Raw genomic sequence first — 18896 nt, 5'->3', positions numbered from 1 at the left:
GCCTGACTGCAGCAAATTCCACACAATGGAACTCCACTTTTCCTCCCTGACTCACTAACACTGTTACTCAGTCAGACCAGGCCACTGTTTTGGGCCGTGAGCAGCAGGGTGAGGGCTAAAACACATTAAGACATTTAGACAGAGAACAATGGCTGGCTGCTGACCACTAGGTAGTTATCCATGCTGAGCTCAAAGGAGGCAGAACCATGCTGTCAAGTCAACAACCTGGTGACACTGGGACACCAACCCCCACTGAACTGACTCACCAGCCTTCCTGCACCCACCAACAGCAGATTCAACTCATGGACATCCATTCAATACTGCCCTTCACCCAACACACACAGCTACTGGACTGAAAGATAGTCCCGCACTGAAAAACGGCATCTTTTGAACTTCTTGTAAACTTGTTGTTTACAGCAACTGTGTTTAAGAACTCGATTCATCACTGTTTATTAGAAACCAACTGAATAACAGCATACATTGGAATAAAAGCACTATGCTGGAATCACTTGTTATGCACTGAACTAGTGCATTAACACACAGCTGTGCAGACACATACTGTATGTATGTGTATAGTATGGCTCCAGGGTAACAATGTTGAAACCTTTTTTTCTTGTTTGTTTCGTCACATAATGCCAAACTTAAAGCACCATAAAAACAAGACAAAAATAGATTTGAAAATCATAAGCAAACAGCCAAGATGTCCAAATGTCCTCCGGTGCTCCTAACGGCATCTGCAAGATTTCACAGACCGGAGGAAAACAAGCAGTCAGAGCTGACTGAGATCTGTTGTCCATCTGCTGTCTATGAGAGCCGGCTGTCAATCACTCACGAACTCCGATCAACCTAGGCAGCTGATCAAATATGAATCAATATTCTGTTACTGTAATGTCTATTTCTCTCCTCAGATGTTCTCAGAATCATCTTGTAGTGCACTGTTTAGCTGTAAAATGACAAAGTTTGTGACGCGGCAGCCGTTGTGAATTCTCTTGAAAGAACGCCAAACTACCGGTCACATGACTGGAGCACAGCCAATAGGAACGCTCTCTCTCTGAAATGACCTGTGGTTGGTCAAAGTCTCCCGTCACGGGCTAGATGTTCTAAAGCCTGAAAACAGAAACATGAGGAGGAGCAGAAGTCTAGTTTTCTCTCAGGACAATATGTTGAAAGGTTATTATGGGATTTTTGCCCAACGATGCCAAAAATATACTGACTACTGCCACTTTAACTGACATAAGAGAATTTTTACCGATTAATTAAAAATGAAATAAAAAGCTGATCAAATCTCAGAGGAGAGGCATGTCACTTTCAGGAGAAAAGCTGGTCCACCTTAACAGCCCACCTTAAGTGAGTCTGAGCCTGTTGCAGATACAAGAAGTTGGCTCGGGTCTGAGCAAGCCCCCAGGAAGAGCGCAAGTTGTTGGTGCCAATTTTCGTAGTGGCCAAACGGCGGTGCTACAACTTCCGTGTCCGTCACGTGATGCCATCGGCTAAAAATACTTTTCACCATAGACTTACATTGGGAAAGAGACGTCTGTAACTCAGACGATAATTTTTTTTTAGGTGAATCAACTTCCCAGTATGAACACTCTAATAGTCCTTATTTAAATCATTAGGTCCTAAAAGTTGTAAAATACACTAATAGCTGAATCCAGAGTTATTTCCCTTCCTCTGTTCATGCGAATGAGACCCAGACCGAGGCTCGAGCGCAAGCAGTGACGACGGCGTGACGTTGGGACCCCGTGACCGAGTGACCGAGACATGTGATCAAGTCATGTGACCGAGCGGACGCTACTGCGCATGTCCAATTGGCCCAATGAACGCGGAAGATCCAGGTACTTTTCCAGTCAGAAGTCGAGCAATTTAGACATCATGTGCCACTGAGCAACTTTCATAGGAATGGACAGGGCCCCGCCTCCAACGCTGTTTCCAGTTCACTCTATACATCCATGGGTCTGACGAGTTGTAGCTTTTATTCACCGACAAATAAACTGTACACACACGCAGCTACGTTCACAGTTATAACGCCACCGACACCCCCACACTCACCGCCGGACAATCGCTAACGTTACGCCAGGCTGACAGACCTGCATGAAGCTGTGAACGAAGCACAAACACATACATGGTCTGTCGGGCACTTGCTAACATTATGCTGGGCTAATAAAATAGCCGGGCAGACACACAGCTGACAACCTCACAGCTAAACTGAATGATGCGGTGGAGACTTTTACTGGGAAAGTGACTGCATGTGTCCACGACAACACACGCAGCACCGTAGCTGCTACAGTAACTCTCCCTGTCGAGTGAACTGGGGACTCGGATGTCTGTTTTGCTCATACACTGCAGCTGGTGATAAATGATGATTTAACCTGTTTATCGTTGCAACTGGGCGACTTGTTAGGCACTAAAAACAGCACCGCTGCATGCAACGTAATGATCTTGTCGGTTAACGGTTAATAACCGGTTAACAAGGGTCGGCTATCGGTTAGAAAAACATTCAAAAGTAGCATCCCTACCCAGGCGCGTTAGAAAAACAGAGATCTCCCCTGGGATGAAAGGGATTTTTCTATGTATGTATGTATAACTATCGCTTAGCAAATGACAAACTGAACATGACTACAACGGAGCGCGTTTTCTCATGGTGTTACTACAGTATCACTGGGAGGAGAGCTAGTTAGCTGTTAGCAGCCAGTGAGCAGCAGAGTCCTGCGGTGTGTGTGGCTAACAGAGCTAACAGCTAACGGAGCTAACACACACAGCAGGACTGAGGGTTTCTGTTCAGAGGAACATGAAGTATTATAGAGTGAACTGTAGTTTGTGACAACGCAACAAGCATTCTAATGGTGGTTTTATTATGCCACTAACCACGTACAACTATAGATGATAACAACAAAGTAGAGAAACAACATTTTGGGACGGTTTACTTTCACTTTGGGACGGCTGAGATTGTTTTTTGGGATGGTGATGAAAAACGTAATCTGGAGCCCTGCAAAGATGTAAGACTTGTCACGTTGAGCCTTTTTCTCGAGCTGCTAAGGTAATACCAGTGAAAAAACAGTTCATATTTGATGTTGGCAAAATCGTGCTAATGTAAAAGTAATCATTTCTCCAACTCAAGCAAATCCCTGGGAAGATATGCAGCAGTGTCATTACAGAGAGGAAACGCAATTTACTATCATGCCTCAACAGAAAGTCCTCAGGGAAAACAGCTGAAAAACAAATGTAGGCCAGACAGAACCCAAAAAATCCGGGAAAAAAACCCTCCATGTTTCTCGGTCCAAGTGTCATGTAGAAAATCTCTTGGCACGAAGCCCACGTGCAGTAGTACTTGTGAGCCAAGACTTTTTATTCTCTGCTGCAGTGGCCCAGAGGAAACAGAGAGAGATGTTTGGAGTTTCAAGAAGTTGAAGGAGACACTAACATTCATTGGGCCTCATGCAAGACATTTTCACTTTCTTATCTTCACTTTTTCTTACATTTTCTCGTACCGTGGGCTAATACGAGTGTGCCACATCAGATTCAGGCAACTCTCCTAACTTCAGATAACCGTGTAACCGTGTAAATGCCTGTGCATAAAGGAGCGTGCGTTCATGAGAATTGTAAATCATCATAATTAACACCCCTATGATACCATATAAGGCTACGCGTCCTGCCCCATTCATCTGTCTCTGTCAATATATCAGCACGCTGTCTAAAGACACGCTCTCTTGTGAAGGGCCTGACCACGGGGCCTGACCACGGGGCATGGTGACACTTCCTGTTGACCTTATTTTATACAGAGACAAATTACCATTAGACAAATTACACAAAATACCCATAGAACCCATTTACATTCACTGATCTGGAGGTCAGAGGTCAAGGAACCCCTTTGAAAATGGACATGACAGTTTTTCCTCGCCAAAATTTAGTGTAAGTTTAGAGTGTTATTGAACCTCCTTCTCGACAGCTAGTATGACATGGTTGGTACACGTTATTATCACGTTAACTTTGACAGCCCTACTTCAAAGTAATGAAATATACAATCCGTCAGTGTAAAACTTAATGAACTAACTAATTGCACATGACTCCTACAACAGGTCTGGACCACTCGTAAATTGTGTTCGTACTAGGGCTGTGTGTTGGCAAGAATCTGGCGATACGTATCATAATACAGGGGTTACCATTCAATATATTGAGATATATATTGCGATACAGTAAGCAAGGAGATATATTGCGATTTTTTAAAATCTAATTTTAGGCAAACTGTCATAGTATAAAGAACACACCACCATATGCATAAAATCTGAGTAAAAGAAAGTGTACTTTTTTATGCCATCAGAACAATAGGGTGTATTTGCATTTATCACAGTCCCTGTAACATCCAACATCATAGCTCTACTTTGAGGGGGCACACAAACTGAGAGGGAGCATCTCTTTTTTTTAAAAGACAAAGTATTGACTGAGTTCATCTTTGCATGTAAATTATTAATTAAAAACCGATACAGTGTTCTTGTGAATCGATACAGTATCACAAATTATAATATTGCGATATTCAATTTTATTCGATATTTTCTTACACCCCGAGTTCGTCTGGCATGACGCCCAATGTTTGAAACTACTCAGTGTTTTCTAATCATTAACATGCATACTGTATACATGCACATATACACATAGTTTTTTGATGGATACAAACACAGGAGTTTCCCAGTCTACTGAAATCTAATGTGAGGCACCAAAGTGTTTTGGATCACCCAAGCTAAAGGAGGGAAAATGTCTTTATTGCTGTTCAGATAAACTTAAAAAATCCACCAGACACAACAATGATAAGCAACACCTCTCCCCGTGCTGCACCTCCCCGAGTGTTAAGTTGGGCCGGGAAAACAAAACTGATCGATCTGGATCTCACAAGAATGTACGCAACTCAAGGATTATAATAAAGGACATTTAATCACAAATGAAATTGAATGAAATCATGCCAGTGAGCATACAGCTATAAGAATATACCAATAAAGAGAAATGTAATAAATAGATAAGTAGGAGTTTATCTTTAATGGTTAAAAAATACTAATGTTCAACTATGTTTTGTTACCCAGCAAATGGCTTTACCTTTCCATCAGATTAAACTACCTGTGTGCTAAAGGAATCTGATGGATCATCTCACACTGTTATCATAGTATTATTTTAAATTCCTATGGCATGCTGCCAGGTGGGAGGAGGAATGTAGTGCCTATACCTATACCGCACATAACTACAGGTCAAGTGTCTATAAAATCTTCCCCCACTATTACTCAATCCTGCAAAGCTGTCAGGATCTAGAGGAAGAGCTTGAGCCCTAAGGAAAAGAGAGAAACACACTGTACACTCTCTACATACAACCTCTCTGTTAACAGACATGTTTTCAGTCCACTTTGACTACCATGTTGTGAGGCTTAATTTGATCAGTCACAGCAAACAGACCACAAACTGCAAGGACACAACTGAGCTTGAGTTTGGTGCAGAGGAGTTTTCCCACTGCAGACAACCAGTGTCACGCGTTGAACATTTCATCCAGCAGAATGAGATAAGGCTGGGTAGGAAGCAGGAACTTTATTCATGTCCTGACATGACGACCGGACAGGGGGGGGTAAAAAAGCGACAAGTGGCTGCTGCTTCAAAGCTCACCAGCATGAAAGCTTGTGGGAAACCACAGCCTGCTCTGCTGCTCTGAACAGCCCTCAAACAGATTTAGACACATCCTACAGGAGACCTAAACAATCCTTTCATTGCTGTGGTGAAGGGTGGACTTTCATCTTTCCGTTGGGGGTATCTGGGCAGGGCTGCAACGTGGGCTCCCTTCAAGGCTGTGGGCTGACCCCACATGACAAGAGGGCAAGGCTAATTCATGCTGCTGTGGTACAGGCCGGCTGAGTTGCCCCTTTGTCCCCCTTGCTTACATTCTGAATGAAGCTATTTATAGGTCCGTGCATTATGGACTGAAATGCACAACAAGATTGCGTTGGCCAATTAAAGACAAAGGGTGCCACATATTTGGGAGATTGGACAGATCTGGAGCTTTGTGTTCTCTCACTGCAGCTCTGAGAAACTGCGGCCAGCTACAGTACATCAAAAAGGAGATTGTTTAGTTGGGTGACTAGTTGAGTGCTCCTGACAACTAGGACGCATTCACAAGTGCTCGTCAAGTGACAAGTATTTCCTTCCTTTCATCCCAGAGAGGGAAAGTCAAACATGGAGTTTAACCTGTGCAACAAAACCCATCCAAGCACAACGATCGCTTTTTCTGACTACAGATAAGGAAGCAGCTTTAGAAACTGCTCTACATTGTGTCTCTGTCACAATGTGGTGTAAAGATCCATTGTTAAAAGCAAGCCTATTCGTCAAGCCTGACCTTGAACAAGGATCTTTGATTTGACTGTTATCAGGCCATTCAATAGGCGTTATCAGTCGCTATAAGCACCATAGATGTGGGTCATTAGGGGCCTACTATGCCTTCTACGTTGTAAAAGTGAAAGTGAAACTTAAAGCAACACGTTCTAACATATTGTAAAACTGAATGAAACGTCACGTTTTGAACACAAACAAAAAGGCTTCTTTAGGTTTAGGCAATAAAACTACAACTTCTTTAGGTTTAGGCAAAAAACCTACAACTTCTTTAGGTTTAGGCAATACAACTACAACTTCTTTAGGTTTAGGCAATAAAACTACAACTTCTTTAGGTTTAGGCAAAACAAAACAGTTAAGTTTAGGCAACAAAACTACAACTTCTTTAGGTTTAGGCAAAAAAACAGGTTTAGGCAATAAAACTACAACTTCATTAGGTTTGGGCAACAAAACTACAACTTCTTTAGGTTTAGGCAAAACAAAACAGCTAAGTTTAATCAACAAAACTACAACTTCTTTAGGTTTAGGCAACAAAAAAAAACACTTTCTCAAGTTTAGGGAAAAACATGTTTTGGGTTAAAATAACTACAATTAGAACTACACATTGTTGGTTTCACACGGGATGCAAACTCTGGGCTTCTGGGTGAATGGCCTGTGTCTTGTGTCCCATCCATCGTCCCCAACCTCCTTCCCTTATGGAGTTTCTCGTTGTCTATACTACAGCGCCTGACTGTCGCTTCTGCTCCTGTCATAATTATACGGTCACCAGAGGTCGCTGTCGTGCTCTTTTATACCTTCTTTTGGTGATCTACTGTGTGAATAGATGATAAAACCTACTAGTGAGTGTAGAAGGCCCCTACTGACCCACATCTATGGGGCTTATAGCGACTGAAAATGCCTACTTCATAGCCTAATAACAGCCTAATTACACATTTCCCCAAAACATAACAACACATCCAATGAAGTCTGGACTGCCAGAAGAAGACTGTGGTTTTGATCTAATCAAACGTGACTCTGTGTCTCAATGATAGTCTAACTGTATCATTAGAGTAAATCAATGCATGCATAAAGGAGATGTTAACACTTGCTGTAGTTCCTCAAACAAGCTCTCTCATGTAGGGAGCTCTACTGAAGAGGCTGACCCTCCACATTGCTTGTGGCTGACTTCACCAGCTGTGTGACCCTAAAAAGCCTGTTCATTAACCTCTACAACCAACAGCTCAACTCACTGGCAGGTGTCACAACTTTGTGAAAACTTTCCTAGACATTGTAATAACCTCTGCACTGCCACAGGACCAATGATTGACACACACCTTTGTTTAAATTTCAACTTAAATCAGTGATTAAACATTTTTAAAACTTTGTTTGTTTTAACACTGTAACTCAAAGAATATCAGTCGTCCTAACGTCCCCGCAGGCCTCCAGAGTGGAGGAGTTCAGTGTGTGCCCCAGAGCAGAGGGCTGCTGGGCTGCTCCCGTCCAGTGAGCCCAGAGGGTTAGGGTTAGGGTTAGGCTTCCCGGTACATTGAAGGAGAAAAAGGCTACTTACAGAATGGTGGTTTGAGGAGAAACTGCTGGTACGGTTTCCAGGTTTAGATGCATACATCTCACGGTGGTTCGGAAACATAAACAGCGACTCGGACAACAAAGTACAAACTGTGGTCCGCTAGCGAGCATTAACAAAGACACCACCGCGACGACACACGGAGACAAGAGCTGGTCAGCCCGCAGCGCCATTACGAGCAGAGAGCCGAGCAAAGCCGAGCAGAGTCGAGAGGAGAGCACACACCGAGCGACCGACCGCCAGCTGCCCCTCTCACACACTAACACTGACTAACAGCACCAAGATAGCGCTCCACACACACACCACACAGAGAGAGAGAGAGAGAGACAGACAGAGAGAGAGAGGGAGAGAGAGAGGGAGAGAGAGAGACAGAGAGAAAGAGAGAGAGAGGGAGACAGAGAGACAGAGAGAGAGAGAGAGAGAGAGAGAGAGGGAGAGAGAGGGGCAGTGTGTTACAAACAGAGAAAGGAAGTCCAATGGAAAGCTGAGAATGGAAGAAATGATGGAATGTAATGCCATTCAATGAAATATCTATTATAATGTAGCCTATTCGTCATCAACTGTTTAAAGATGTAGGCTACAAAGATGATGTTTGCACCTAAAAGTCATTTACTATAGCAAATTTCTAAATTTCTTAGAGCACAACCAAATCCCATAATGTGGTAGAGAATTAAATTAGCCCCTTTGCAATTTGTCATAATCCCAAAATGTGTTGTCCCTGACATTTTTGATATAGGTGGAATATTCAGATCAGATCAAGAAACAAATAAAAGTGTACAAATAGCCTACTGCATCACACAAAGTCCTGCATTCAAATTAGCAAAGGTAAAATGTGTTTACCAAAAATAAAGTGTTATTTTAGGCTGTCATTGGATCAGTGTTGTATCTGGTCTAGCTAGCTAGGTGTACTGTATACTTGTGGGTACTTTAATACATGCTAGGCCTAGTTGTCAAATACATGTAGTGGAGTAAAAGGTATGGACAACAGAAAGATGAGTGGAAGAATTTATTGAACTTAAAGGGACTGTTTGTAACTTCTTCCACGTATAAATCATTGCTGGTCGGTGTCTCATGGTCGCTCTTGTGTGGCTACGCTGTTCAGACTCAGACTCCAACACAAACTACAGTGAAGCACCAAAACCTCTTGGTTGTATCTAGTGAAGCCCGTCTGTTAAACAGTGTTGGCCGCGGTCGGAGGACGCGGGGGAGACCGTAGCTTTGGTCTCCAGGGCCGGAGTCTCTGCTCCTCTGCCTGCCTTCACTCACACACCACGCTCCTTCTCACTCTCTCGCTCCACTCTCACGTGCATGCGCGCACACTCCACACTGCAGAAGAGTTAGTTTAGCTCTGAGAATATCTAGTGAATGTACAGTGGACGTTTGTGCAGAAATAACTGCTGCAGCTCCTCCAGACCAACAGAGGTTTCCCGTGTCTTGTGAAGTGACGGGGCTCCGCAGAGAGAAACTTTATCGTCTCCGACCAAAACACCGGCGTCTCCCCTGTTCCCTCCGGCCGCGGTCGGGAGGCTGAGGCAGGAAAAGCCAACACTAGGATCAGCATTGATTCATGGAGAGACCTTCGTCTGGTCAGCTAACAGCAAGCAACGGGATGCTGACTTTCGTTGACTTAACGGCCACAGGTGTCGCTGTTAACAAGACATTTGTGATTCTTACAAACAGTCCCTTTAATGTCATCAAATACCAATCAGAAACGTATTCGTCCTCAACTAGCTATTCAAAGATAGGCCTATGTAGATGCTGTTTGCACCTAAAAGTCATTTGCAAAAGCATATTGCTAAATCTATTACAGCGCCCCCAAGTTGTATCTGGTCTAGCTAGGTGAACTGTATACTTAATACATGCTAGTCCTAGTTGTCAAATAAATTAAGTGGAGTAAATATGCCTCAATATAATCGAGAAGATGTATAAAGTAGTATAAAAATAAAAAAATATGAAGGTAAAATACAAGTAGGCTACTTCAACACTAGCTTGCTTAAATACAGTAGCCTACTTGAATGAATGCACTTACTATAGTTACTGTAGTTACTATTCCATCAACGAAGTCATTCCTGAGCCAGCAAGTACGGCTACATAGGCCATACCTGTTGGTTAAATGGAATGCAGCCAGCCATTATTAAAAATATGTATTATGCTAGGTAGGCCTATACCTGCGCTTGTTCTGTCGTCCGTAAATGTCTGCCTCAAAAGATAAGATAAGATAAGATAAGATAAGAAAAACTTTATTGTCTGTCACAGGTAACAGAAATTTGTCTTTGGCAGGCAGGCAGTGGCTTTCCTGATTACTGACTGGGTGTAAAGCTCTGTTAGGGGGGTTTGGGGAGAACCGATTATTTTGCCAGCCTGCGTTATAATCCGGACGAGTTTTGTTTGGTGTTTGGTGGTTAGAGCATCGTTGGTGACATAGGTGAGATTGGACAACAGCGTGGTGATGTCATATTTTCCCCTAATAGAAATAGAAAATACTGGCTGGTCGCCAGGCTCGATTGACAGCTCTATTATAACTGTCCGCTATGTGCTCGGCAGCTAGTGTAAAGCCAGGCCCTGGTTCATAGACTCAAATTACGGTAATCTGGGAGAATTCTCATGGTAGGTAGTGCGGTCTAAAGGACATAGTCATTAATTCATAGTGTTTACAACACTCAGTCTCTCTCACCTTTAAGTTAGTCGCCCACTTATTGTTGACAGCCATACAGAGTCCGCCCCCAATTGACTTCCGTGTTTTCCTTGCATCCCTGTCAAAGCATACGATGTTAAAACCATCCAGATTAAAATCCACGTCCTCGGAAAGCCAAGTCTCTGTAAAACAGAATCGACTGGTTTGCCAATAGTCCGAATCAAACCTCACGAGTGTGGAAAGCTCGTCAGCCTTGTTCCGTAGTGATCGGACGTTTGACAGGGTGATGGCAGGTAACGGTTTCCTCCATATTCGCTTTCGCTTGTGGCCTCGAAGTAACTCCGGATGTATCTGGGGTGGCATGCTCAGAGGGTAGAGCAGGTCGTCCACCAATCGGAAGGTCGGTGGTTCGATCCCCGGCTGCTACGGGTTACATGTTGATGTGTCCTTGAGCAAGACACTTAACCCCAAATTGTTCCCGAAGGCATAGCCATCGGTGAGTGGATGAGGATTAGATTAGATCCTGATGGGCAGGTTGACACCTTGCATGGCAGCCTCTGCCATTAGTGTATGAATGTGTGTGTGAATGGGTGAATGCTGACATGTAGTGTAAATGTATAAATGCAAGTCCATTTACCATTTATCTGATTAGTGAGGAGGGGTGATACCTGCGATGGCTCCAGGTGAACGCGGCTCAGCTCCAACAGGTAGTCCCGTGAGTAGGTGAGCCTACCTGGGTTGGCGAAGAGTGGTGCTGCCGGTCCTGAGCAGAGTCCATTTCCTCAACATAAACTTGCGATCATAAGCCAGATGCACGCTAGATGTAACACTGTTGTTGTCGTTAACATCTGGACAAACGTAAACCACACAATAAAACACAATGAACGACAGAAAACACACAATGAACGAGCCGTGTCGGGAGTCGCTCTGACGTAGTAGCGCCCCCACCCAAAGAAATGCAAAGGATTGCTTAACGTTCGGGGAATTATGACAAAAATGAACAAAGGCATGCAAAGAAAACTTAGTTACATTCTCAGTTAGCTAACTAGCTAACGTTAGCTTAGTTTAGAGGGCCCCTGGCCTGGCGTGTTTTAGTTTTGTCCCAAAAGCATTTAACGTTAATGGTGGCCTGTTCAGAAAAGTAATGTTAGCTAAGCTAACGTTAACAGCCGGCAAGCAAGAATAAAAGGTCAAGTTTGAGCTAGTCTATACATTATTGTAGGCTAAAGCTACATTATTGTAATCAGAAAACGTTCACTACATTACCACTAGTTTATGTCTACAGCCTAACGCATAACATATTTCCTTTTTATGATATGACTGAAAATTAAATTGACTTACCATTTTCTCAACGAACAATGGAGGCTAATTGTTGAGTTCGCTGGGCTAATTCGCTTTTAAATTAATCACAGGTGTGCATAATTACTGTAGTCTGTAGGACTACTGTGTGTTTGACTGGTGCACCAATCAGAAGCCAGAACGGGAACCATGTGTGTATGCTCAACACACATCCATGTGTATGCTTTGTAACTCTTTATACATCCATGTATGTTCAACATTTAAATATGTCACCCATCAAAATCAGTTGACATCCCAACATTTTTTAAAACACAGCAAGATTTCCATGCAGACTGTCAGCCTGCACCTACAGCAGCATTACTCCACCACAGTGTTCCTTTGGTAATAGTTTGGGTTTGCTGACATCTGCTGGTGAATGTAGAAATAACACTACATATCAATATAATGAACTTGGTTTCCGGCCTGAGACATGATAGGCTATATAGCCTGATTATTATTTGATGTGTCCTCACACAGAATGATGATACATCATAATGCCGGTAGGCTAATTTAAATGTAGGCTACCTTTATGTGTTTTTGAAAAATGTGTTATGTAAATACCAACATCAGATAAAGGTGTTTGGGCTTTAAAATAACAAAACAGCATACTGCACGTTTAACTGAAAAACTGGTGATAGCTGCTCTACTGAATAAAGCTCCATTGACACACGTCAATCAATGACTGGCAGTCTCGGCCCTCTTTTCCATTATGGAGCTCCTCACAACCTTTTATTTACAACCTATAAGTAGTAACTGGTAGTTTCTTTCCAGTTTAAGCCTCTACTCAGCAGCAGCTCACCTCCTGATTGCTCTATTATCTCAGATTGGAGCTTTGCTCAGTATCATTTCATATCTGTGCTCCTGATTGTTGTATTGTGTGGGTGACAGCGGTAGTTGTTGTGTCTGCTGTTGCCGTCATGCTATTGTGTCATTGTTAGCATTTCCACCAATGCTGTCCCAATGCTATTGTTAGCATTTCTACAGTCTGACAGACTGGAGGCACCGATTAACAGTGGAGGCATTGTTTCAGAATATTCTATGGACTGTGGTATTTCATTTACAGGGAGCAATATTTTATTCTATCAATGTGCATTGATATGTTTTCCTCTCACAAAGGCCATTTGTTCTCCATCACTTCAAGAGTTCAAAGAGCTAAAACAGCAGCAGGTAGAAATGGAGCAAATATGATTAGAAAGAAGTTATTTTATAGAACGGTCACTATATCGTGACAGTAGTGTGTGACAGGGTCAAAAATGACTTGTGCATGATTTATGTTTTATGGTTGTTTTTATTCTATTTTGCATGTTTTATGGTTGATTTTATTCTATTTTGCATGTTTTATGGTTTTTATTGTATTGTGTGTTTTATCCCTGCATGTTGGTTGTTTGGATTGCTTTTAATGTGTAAATTGAAGTGTTTTTAAGTCATGAACTGGAATGAGACCCATGGACAGCCACACCCCCAATCAAAGACTGATTAGGAGAGGAGCGGCAGGTGTGGCTGAGAGCCTGCAATTAGCAGGATGCAGCACAGGTGGAGAGGATACAAAAGGAGAGAACGGCTTGCAGCAGCAGAGGAGATCTTCAGTCAGAGACAGTCCAGAGACAGCAGTGCAGCAGAAAAGCCCTCCTGCTACTACCTACCAGCCCAGCGACCTGAGAGTCCTGTGAGACTACATGCAGCAGACCGTGTCCGCCAACGTAGATTCACTCAAAAAACGTAAGTACCCTTTTGGTACATTTACGTGGCGGACACACTGAAAACAGACCAGGATAGCTTGTATCTGGAGTTGTGATAGCAAAGTAGTGGAGAACACACTACTGGTCTTGGTCTCTTGTTGTTTCACAGTTTCGGACGGTGCTGGAGAGACGGCCGAGACGGGCAGACGGCTGTTGGAGTACGGGAGGAGCTAAGACGCGGACACGAGGAGGATCGCTGGATTGGATTGGACTATATTGGACTGAACTGGATTAAAGAGCCGGATTGGACTTAATTTGGACTGGACTTTTTATAGGGTTTTTAACCTTGTTGCTAGTAACATTTTATTCCTTTTAGCTTTTAGATTAATCATTCATTTTTAGACCCATGCTATTTTAATTACAATAAATCTGGTTTTAAATTGATTTAAACTTCTGCCTGTGTTTTTAACTCTGCTCCCCTGATGTAAAAGAACCTGAATTTATCAGAGTCCTAGGCTCCAAATATTTCCTAGGTGGCGTTGTCGGCTCTAAGCAAAAACATTAATTGTAAATCTAACTGGTACTTTAAGTTGCGGCCTTGCCATTGGCTGTTGGGCCCGGGCCACAAGTGCATGGGACAGGTAATCTGAAAACAATCATGTGCCTCGTTGTCCTCCTGTGTCCTCCGGTGCTCCTAACGGCATCTGCAAGATTTCACAGACCGGAGGAAAACAACCAATCAGAGACCAATTCAGAATCATCTCGTAGTATACTGTTTAGCTGTAAAATGAGAGAGTTTGTGACCCGGCAGCCATGTTGAGAACAGTTGAGGAAATACTAAGCACCGCCCACCAGCCGGAGCTAACTTTCTCATTTTACAGCTAAACAGTACACTACAGGATGATTCTGGAAACATCTGAGGAGAGAAATAGTCATTACAGTGATTGATTCATATTTGATCAGCGCTGCCTAGTTTGACCGTTTGATCAGAGTTTGCGAGTGATTGACAGCTGCCTCCGTTGAATGAACATCCAATAGGAACGCTCTCTCTCTGAAATGACCTGTGATTGGTCAAAGTCTTCCGTCACGGGCTAGATATTCTAAAGCCTGAAAACAGAGCCATGAGGAGGACTAGAAGTCTAGTTTTCTCTCAGAACACTTGAATTACAATATGCTGAAAGGTTATTATGGAATTGACGGCAAAGATATTCTGCCTACTGAAGCTTTAAATCTCAATCATTAAATCAAACCACCAAAACAATGGACAGAGATTCTAAAAAGATGACACATATATTACATACATACATTCATTGCTGTATATTTGTCAAATTATAGCACCCTGGGTCATAATTCAAGCCTCTTTCCAAGGTGATAAATGATCCATGGTACTCCCAAAGCTGTTCTACATCAAGACAGAAATCAGATTCATGAATTACTGATGGAGTACAAATCTTGTCTACTCCAGGCTGAGTTGCTCTGGAGACTCAAGTGAAACAATATAACACTTTATGCCTTGCTAGTTCAAATTATTCGGCTTTCTCCACTGAAGTTCTTTGTATGAACTGAAGCCTCAGAGGAGGACAGGAAACACAGACACTGCCAGGTCATCTCCTGGCAAGGTGCTGGTCATGATGATGAACTGACACATAGTTGACATCCCCGTGCCATTGTCAAATAAACTGGTAGAAAAAGTTTGCAAACTTGTGTTTGGTGGATTATTTCTCTGTTACAATGCTAATGGTCATTGTATTTTACACCGTTGGAAAGCCTGTTTAATTACCTTCACAATGATGTCCAACTTGAAAGGATCATGCATTTGTGGGATGAGCAGCACAGCTGATTATGTGGGTAGGGCCCAAGAAAAACTTGCCAAAATGCTCTGTCAATGGTAAACAGTGTATTCTCCTGTTGGTATTGACTCTTGTTTTGAGTTGTTTGGTGGATTGGATGATTGAACTCTATCAGTAACAAGGAACAAACAAGACATATTGGCTATTTTACACTTTATTCATTTAATACACCGTCAGGAGCCTTAGTAGTGGGTGGAAGATCCATACGCAGCCACAACAGCCTGGCACCTCCTCCTCATGCTGGTCACCAACCTGGTCACACGTTGCTGTGGGATGGCATTCCATTCCTCAACCAGGATTCGTTGCAGGTCAGCCAGCGTGGTTGTGTTGGTCACTCTAACACGTACAGCACGCCCAAGCTGATCCTACAAGTGTTGAATTGGGTTGAGGTCTGGACTCTTGGCAGGCCGTTCCATTCTCTCTACTCCCACATTGTGGAGGTAGTCTGTGATAACCCTGGCTCTGTGGGGGAGAGCGTTATCATCTTGGAGGATGAAGTTAGGTCCCAGGTTGTGGAGATATGGGATCGCCACTGGCTGCAGAATCTCATCCCGATATCTCACTGCATTGAGATGGCCTTCAATGATGACAAGTCTTGTCAAGGTCAGATGATCTTTATTATCTGTTGATAGAGTGTTCCAGCTCTCTCTTTCACACACCTCGGGTGAAGGAGTCTGTCACTGAAAGACCTATTTAAAACGCACGGGGTGTGGTGGCGCTGCCTTTTGTAATCCATCTTCAGAACATTGTAGTTTCACCACAGCAGACCTGCGTCATTAACATCCACCGTCGTCACATCATAATGACGGAGCCTAGTGAAAGAGCAGTCGGATTCTCTTAACACCTCATTTCCATTGAGGTCAAGGAAAATTGGTTAGGAAAAGACTTTAGGACGTAATTATTTGACTTTTCGAACGCAACCCAGGCTTTTATGGTGAGGTTGATGATGTTGAGTGAGAACCGATGAGCCACCTCTGCTGCTGCAGGCGGAGCCAGCCACACCCCCTGCCACACACATGCCCTGCCAGGCGAAAAATACAGAGGGGAAGGGAACAGAGAGAGCAGGCCAACAATAAAAAAACAAAAAACAGAATCACAACATGATGTGTGTTGCGGTTTACGGGGCTATTTTGGGGAGGGGCTCCAAATCCAAATTTCGCCAAGGGCACCAAAAGGGCTAGAGCCGACTCTGTAATGTTTCAAAATACAAAGAAACGGCCACAGAAATAGCCGGGCCCCTGAACAGGTCCAGTGAATGGGCCCTCCTCAGAACTGCTTCACTCATATCAACGCATGGGCATGCTCTCTCTCTCTCTCCTACATCTCCTACTCCTACAAAACATACATGGAAACTGAGAGAGACACACTCAGGCATAAAGAAATTCATTCCGACATTAGCCAATAGCAAGTTTTAGGGGTGTAACGATACGATACGATTTCCATGGTTCCGATACGATTCAGGACGATATTTGGCTCATCTAGAGTGATATGATACAATTCAATGATTTGAAATCGATACAGTAACTTTTTTGGCCAAAAATTCAGTTGGTGTGACTGTGAAATAAATAACTGGATACTGGACAGTACAGGTCAGGATTCCTCAAAGTTTTTCTTGAAAGGGAATCAGGGATAAATTAATTATGGATATAAGCAAGTAAACAATGATTAATGGCAAATACATACACCTTTTATTTGAAAATAATAAAAAGTGCAACTGTAGGACCTGCTGCTTCAGTTCTCAAGATACAAGGCAGTTAAATATTTAACCAACTTCTATTTAAGTTAAATGAACAGTGGTTTAACCTGCTGCTTCTGTCCTCATTTTCAATATAAACAGTAGATCAATAATACAGAGATCAACCGCTGATAGTGATCAAACAGCTGATAGTGATCAACGAGCTGATAGTGATCAAACAGCTGATAGTGATCAACCAGCTGATAGTGATCAAACAGCTGATAGAGATCAACCGCTGATAGTGATCTAACAGCTGATAGTGATCAAACAGCTGATAGTGATCAACCGCTGATAGTGATCAGACAGCTGATAGTGATCAACCAGCTGATAGTGATCAAACAGCTGATAGTGATCAAACAGCTGATTGTGATCAACCGCTGATAGTGATCAAACAGCTGATAGTGATCAGACAGCTTGGGACAGAATCATTCCTATACAAACATTGTTTAAATAATCTGCTGATAGTAATCCAGTAGTCCACCTACAGGGTTCATTTAGGGTCTTTTCATACATGGAAACATCTGGAACAACATGTTAAAACTATGTTAGACTAACGTTAGTTGAATTTCTGTTTTGCTTTTTACTTTACTCCCGTCGTGATACTTTGCCTCGCGGACCGTCTGCTCTCCGGCTGGATACGTGAGGCTGATGCTGCGTTCAGATACAGTAGATATCATGACGGGGAAAAGGAAAGTCATTTCTCTGAATGAAAAACCGACAGCGCACGGGGAAAGCGCCTGTGGGTGAAGCCGCCCCCGTCTCATGCAGACCGCTGCTCATCTCCCTCCAGCCGTTACCATGTGAGAGAGGAGGAGTCCAGTGCTCCGTTCGTCTACATGCACACCATGGATGCGGGCTCGCGCTACAGATGGCAGAGCTGACGCATGTCTGGAGAACCGGAATTACGTTTAACATTTCTTCACTAATACAAGTGCTAAAAAACACTTTGATATAATGTTGTCGTCCTTAAATACATGGTGCAAATCCTTAATATCGATACAATCGATTTTTGCGTTTCAAATTGATTTTATATCGATATGCATCTCCCGTGAAGGACAACTTGCCGAGTACCTATCCATGTAGTTGTATCGTAGGAATATAAATCGATACATCAATGTAGTATATGAATCGTTACACCCCTAGTAAGTTAAGATTAATTTCTTAGGTTATGTGGTTTCCCACAAAAATTTTTGACTATTTTCAAGAGAGGGGGGTTTCCTTATGAAACAGGCTACATTTTACGAAAGCAACAATAACAACAATGTTTTTTTGCTGTTTTAATAAGTAATGGTGAATATTTTAGTTAAAATAAAATGTGGTTATCATTGCTTTAGGATGAACATGATTATTGCTGGCCTCTATGCCCCCCCCTAGTGGCTGGGCCCCAGAGAGCTCTCCTCCTTTTACCCCCTTATGCTCTGGGGCACCCCACTAGCAAAATGGTTAAGGTGCATACCACATTCTCGCAGTGTCCCCAGTTTGGCTCTGGCTGTGGTCCTTTGTTGCATGTGATACCCCGGGCTCTCCCCTGGTCTCCTGTTGTCCTCTACACTGTCAACTGTCCAATAAAGGCAACAATACCAAAAAGAGTACAGCACCCAAGGCCCTGTGACCTTTCACAGATACAAAGAAAGTGCTTTACGACAGAGGTTCTCGCGACCCCCAGTATAATTAGGTTGGTATTTGCGAGTTTTGTTTAGTTTGAACAGCTTAGCACCTAGGCGTTGTCCAATGGGCT

The 18896-nt window shown here is 43.0% G+C and overlaps 1 protein-coding gene and 1 long non-coding RNA gene across 3 annotated transcripts in view; one reads left to right on the top strand and one right to left on the bottom strand.

Moving 5' to 3' along the window:
- The window catches only part of pxdn (peroxidasin), a 114139-nt gene extending 105859 nt beyond the window's left edge, over positions 1-8280 (bottom strand). The window contains exon 1 of one of the 2 annotated variants that reach the window (XM_074659940.1): positions 7907-8280. In XM_074659940.1, the coding sequence (XP_074516041.1) occupies positions 7907-8094 (188 nt within the window). In that variant the 5' untranslated portion in view covers positions 8095-8280. The remainder of the gene's footprint in view (positions 1-7906) is intronic. The other variant, XM_074659939.1, reaches the window with a different exon arrangement.
- Positions 1-18896, top strand: part of LOC141783056 (uncharacterized) — a 281504-nt gene that overhangs the window by 2610 nt on the left and 259998 nt on the right. The gene's annotated exons all lie outside the window — the stretch shown is intronic.

Source organism: Sebastes fasciatus, chromosome 15 (genome assembly GCF_043250625.1).
Source record: "Sebastes fasciatus isolate fSebFas1 chromosome 15, fSebFas1.pri, whole genome shotgun sequence".
Taxonomy (NCBI): domain Eukaryota; kingdom Metazoa; phylum Chordata; class Actinopteri; order Perciformes; family Sebastidae; genus Sebastes; species Sebastes fasciatus.
Note: the sequence above shows the minus strand (reverse complement) of the source record. Positions and strands in the feature narration are given on the sequence as shown.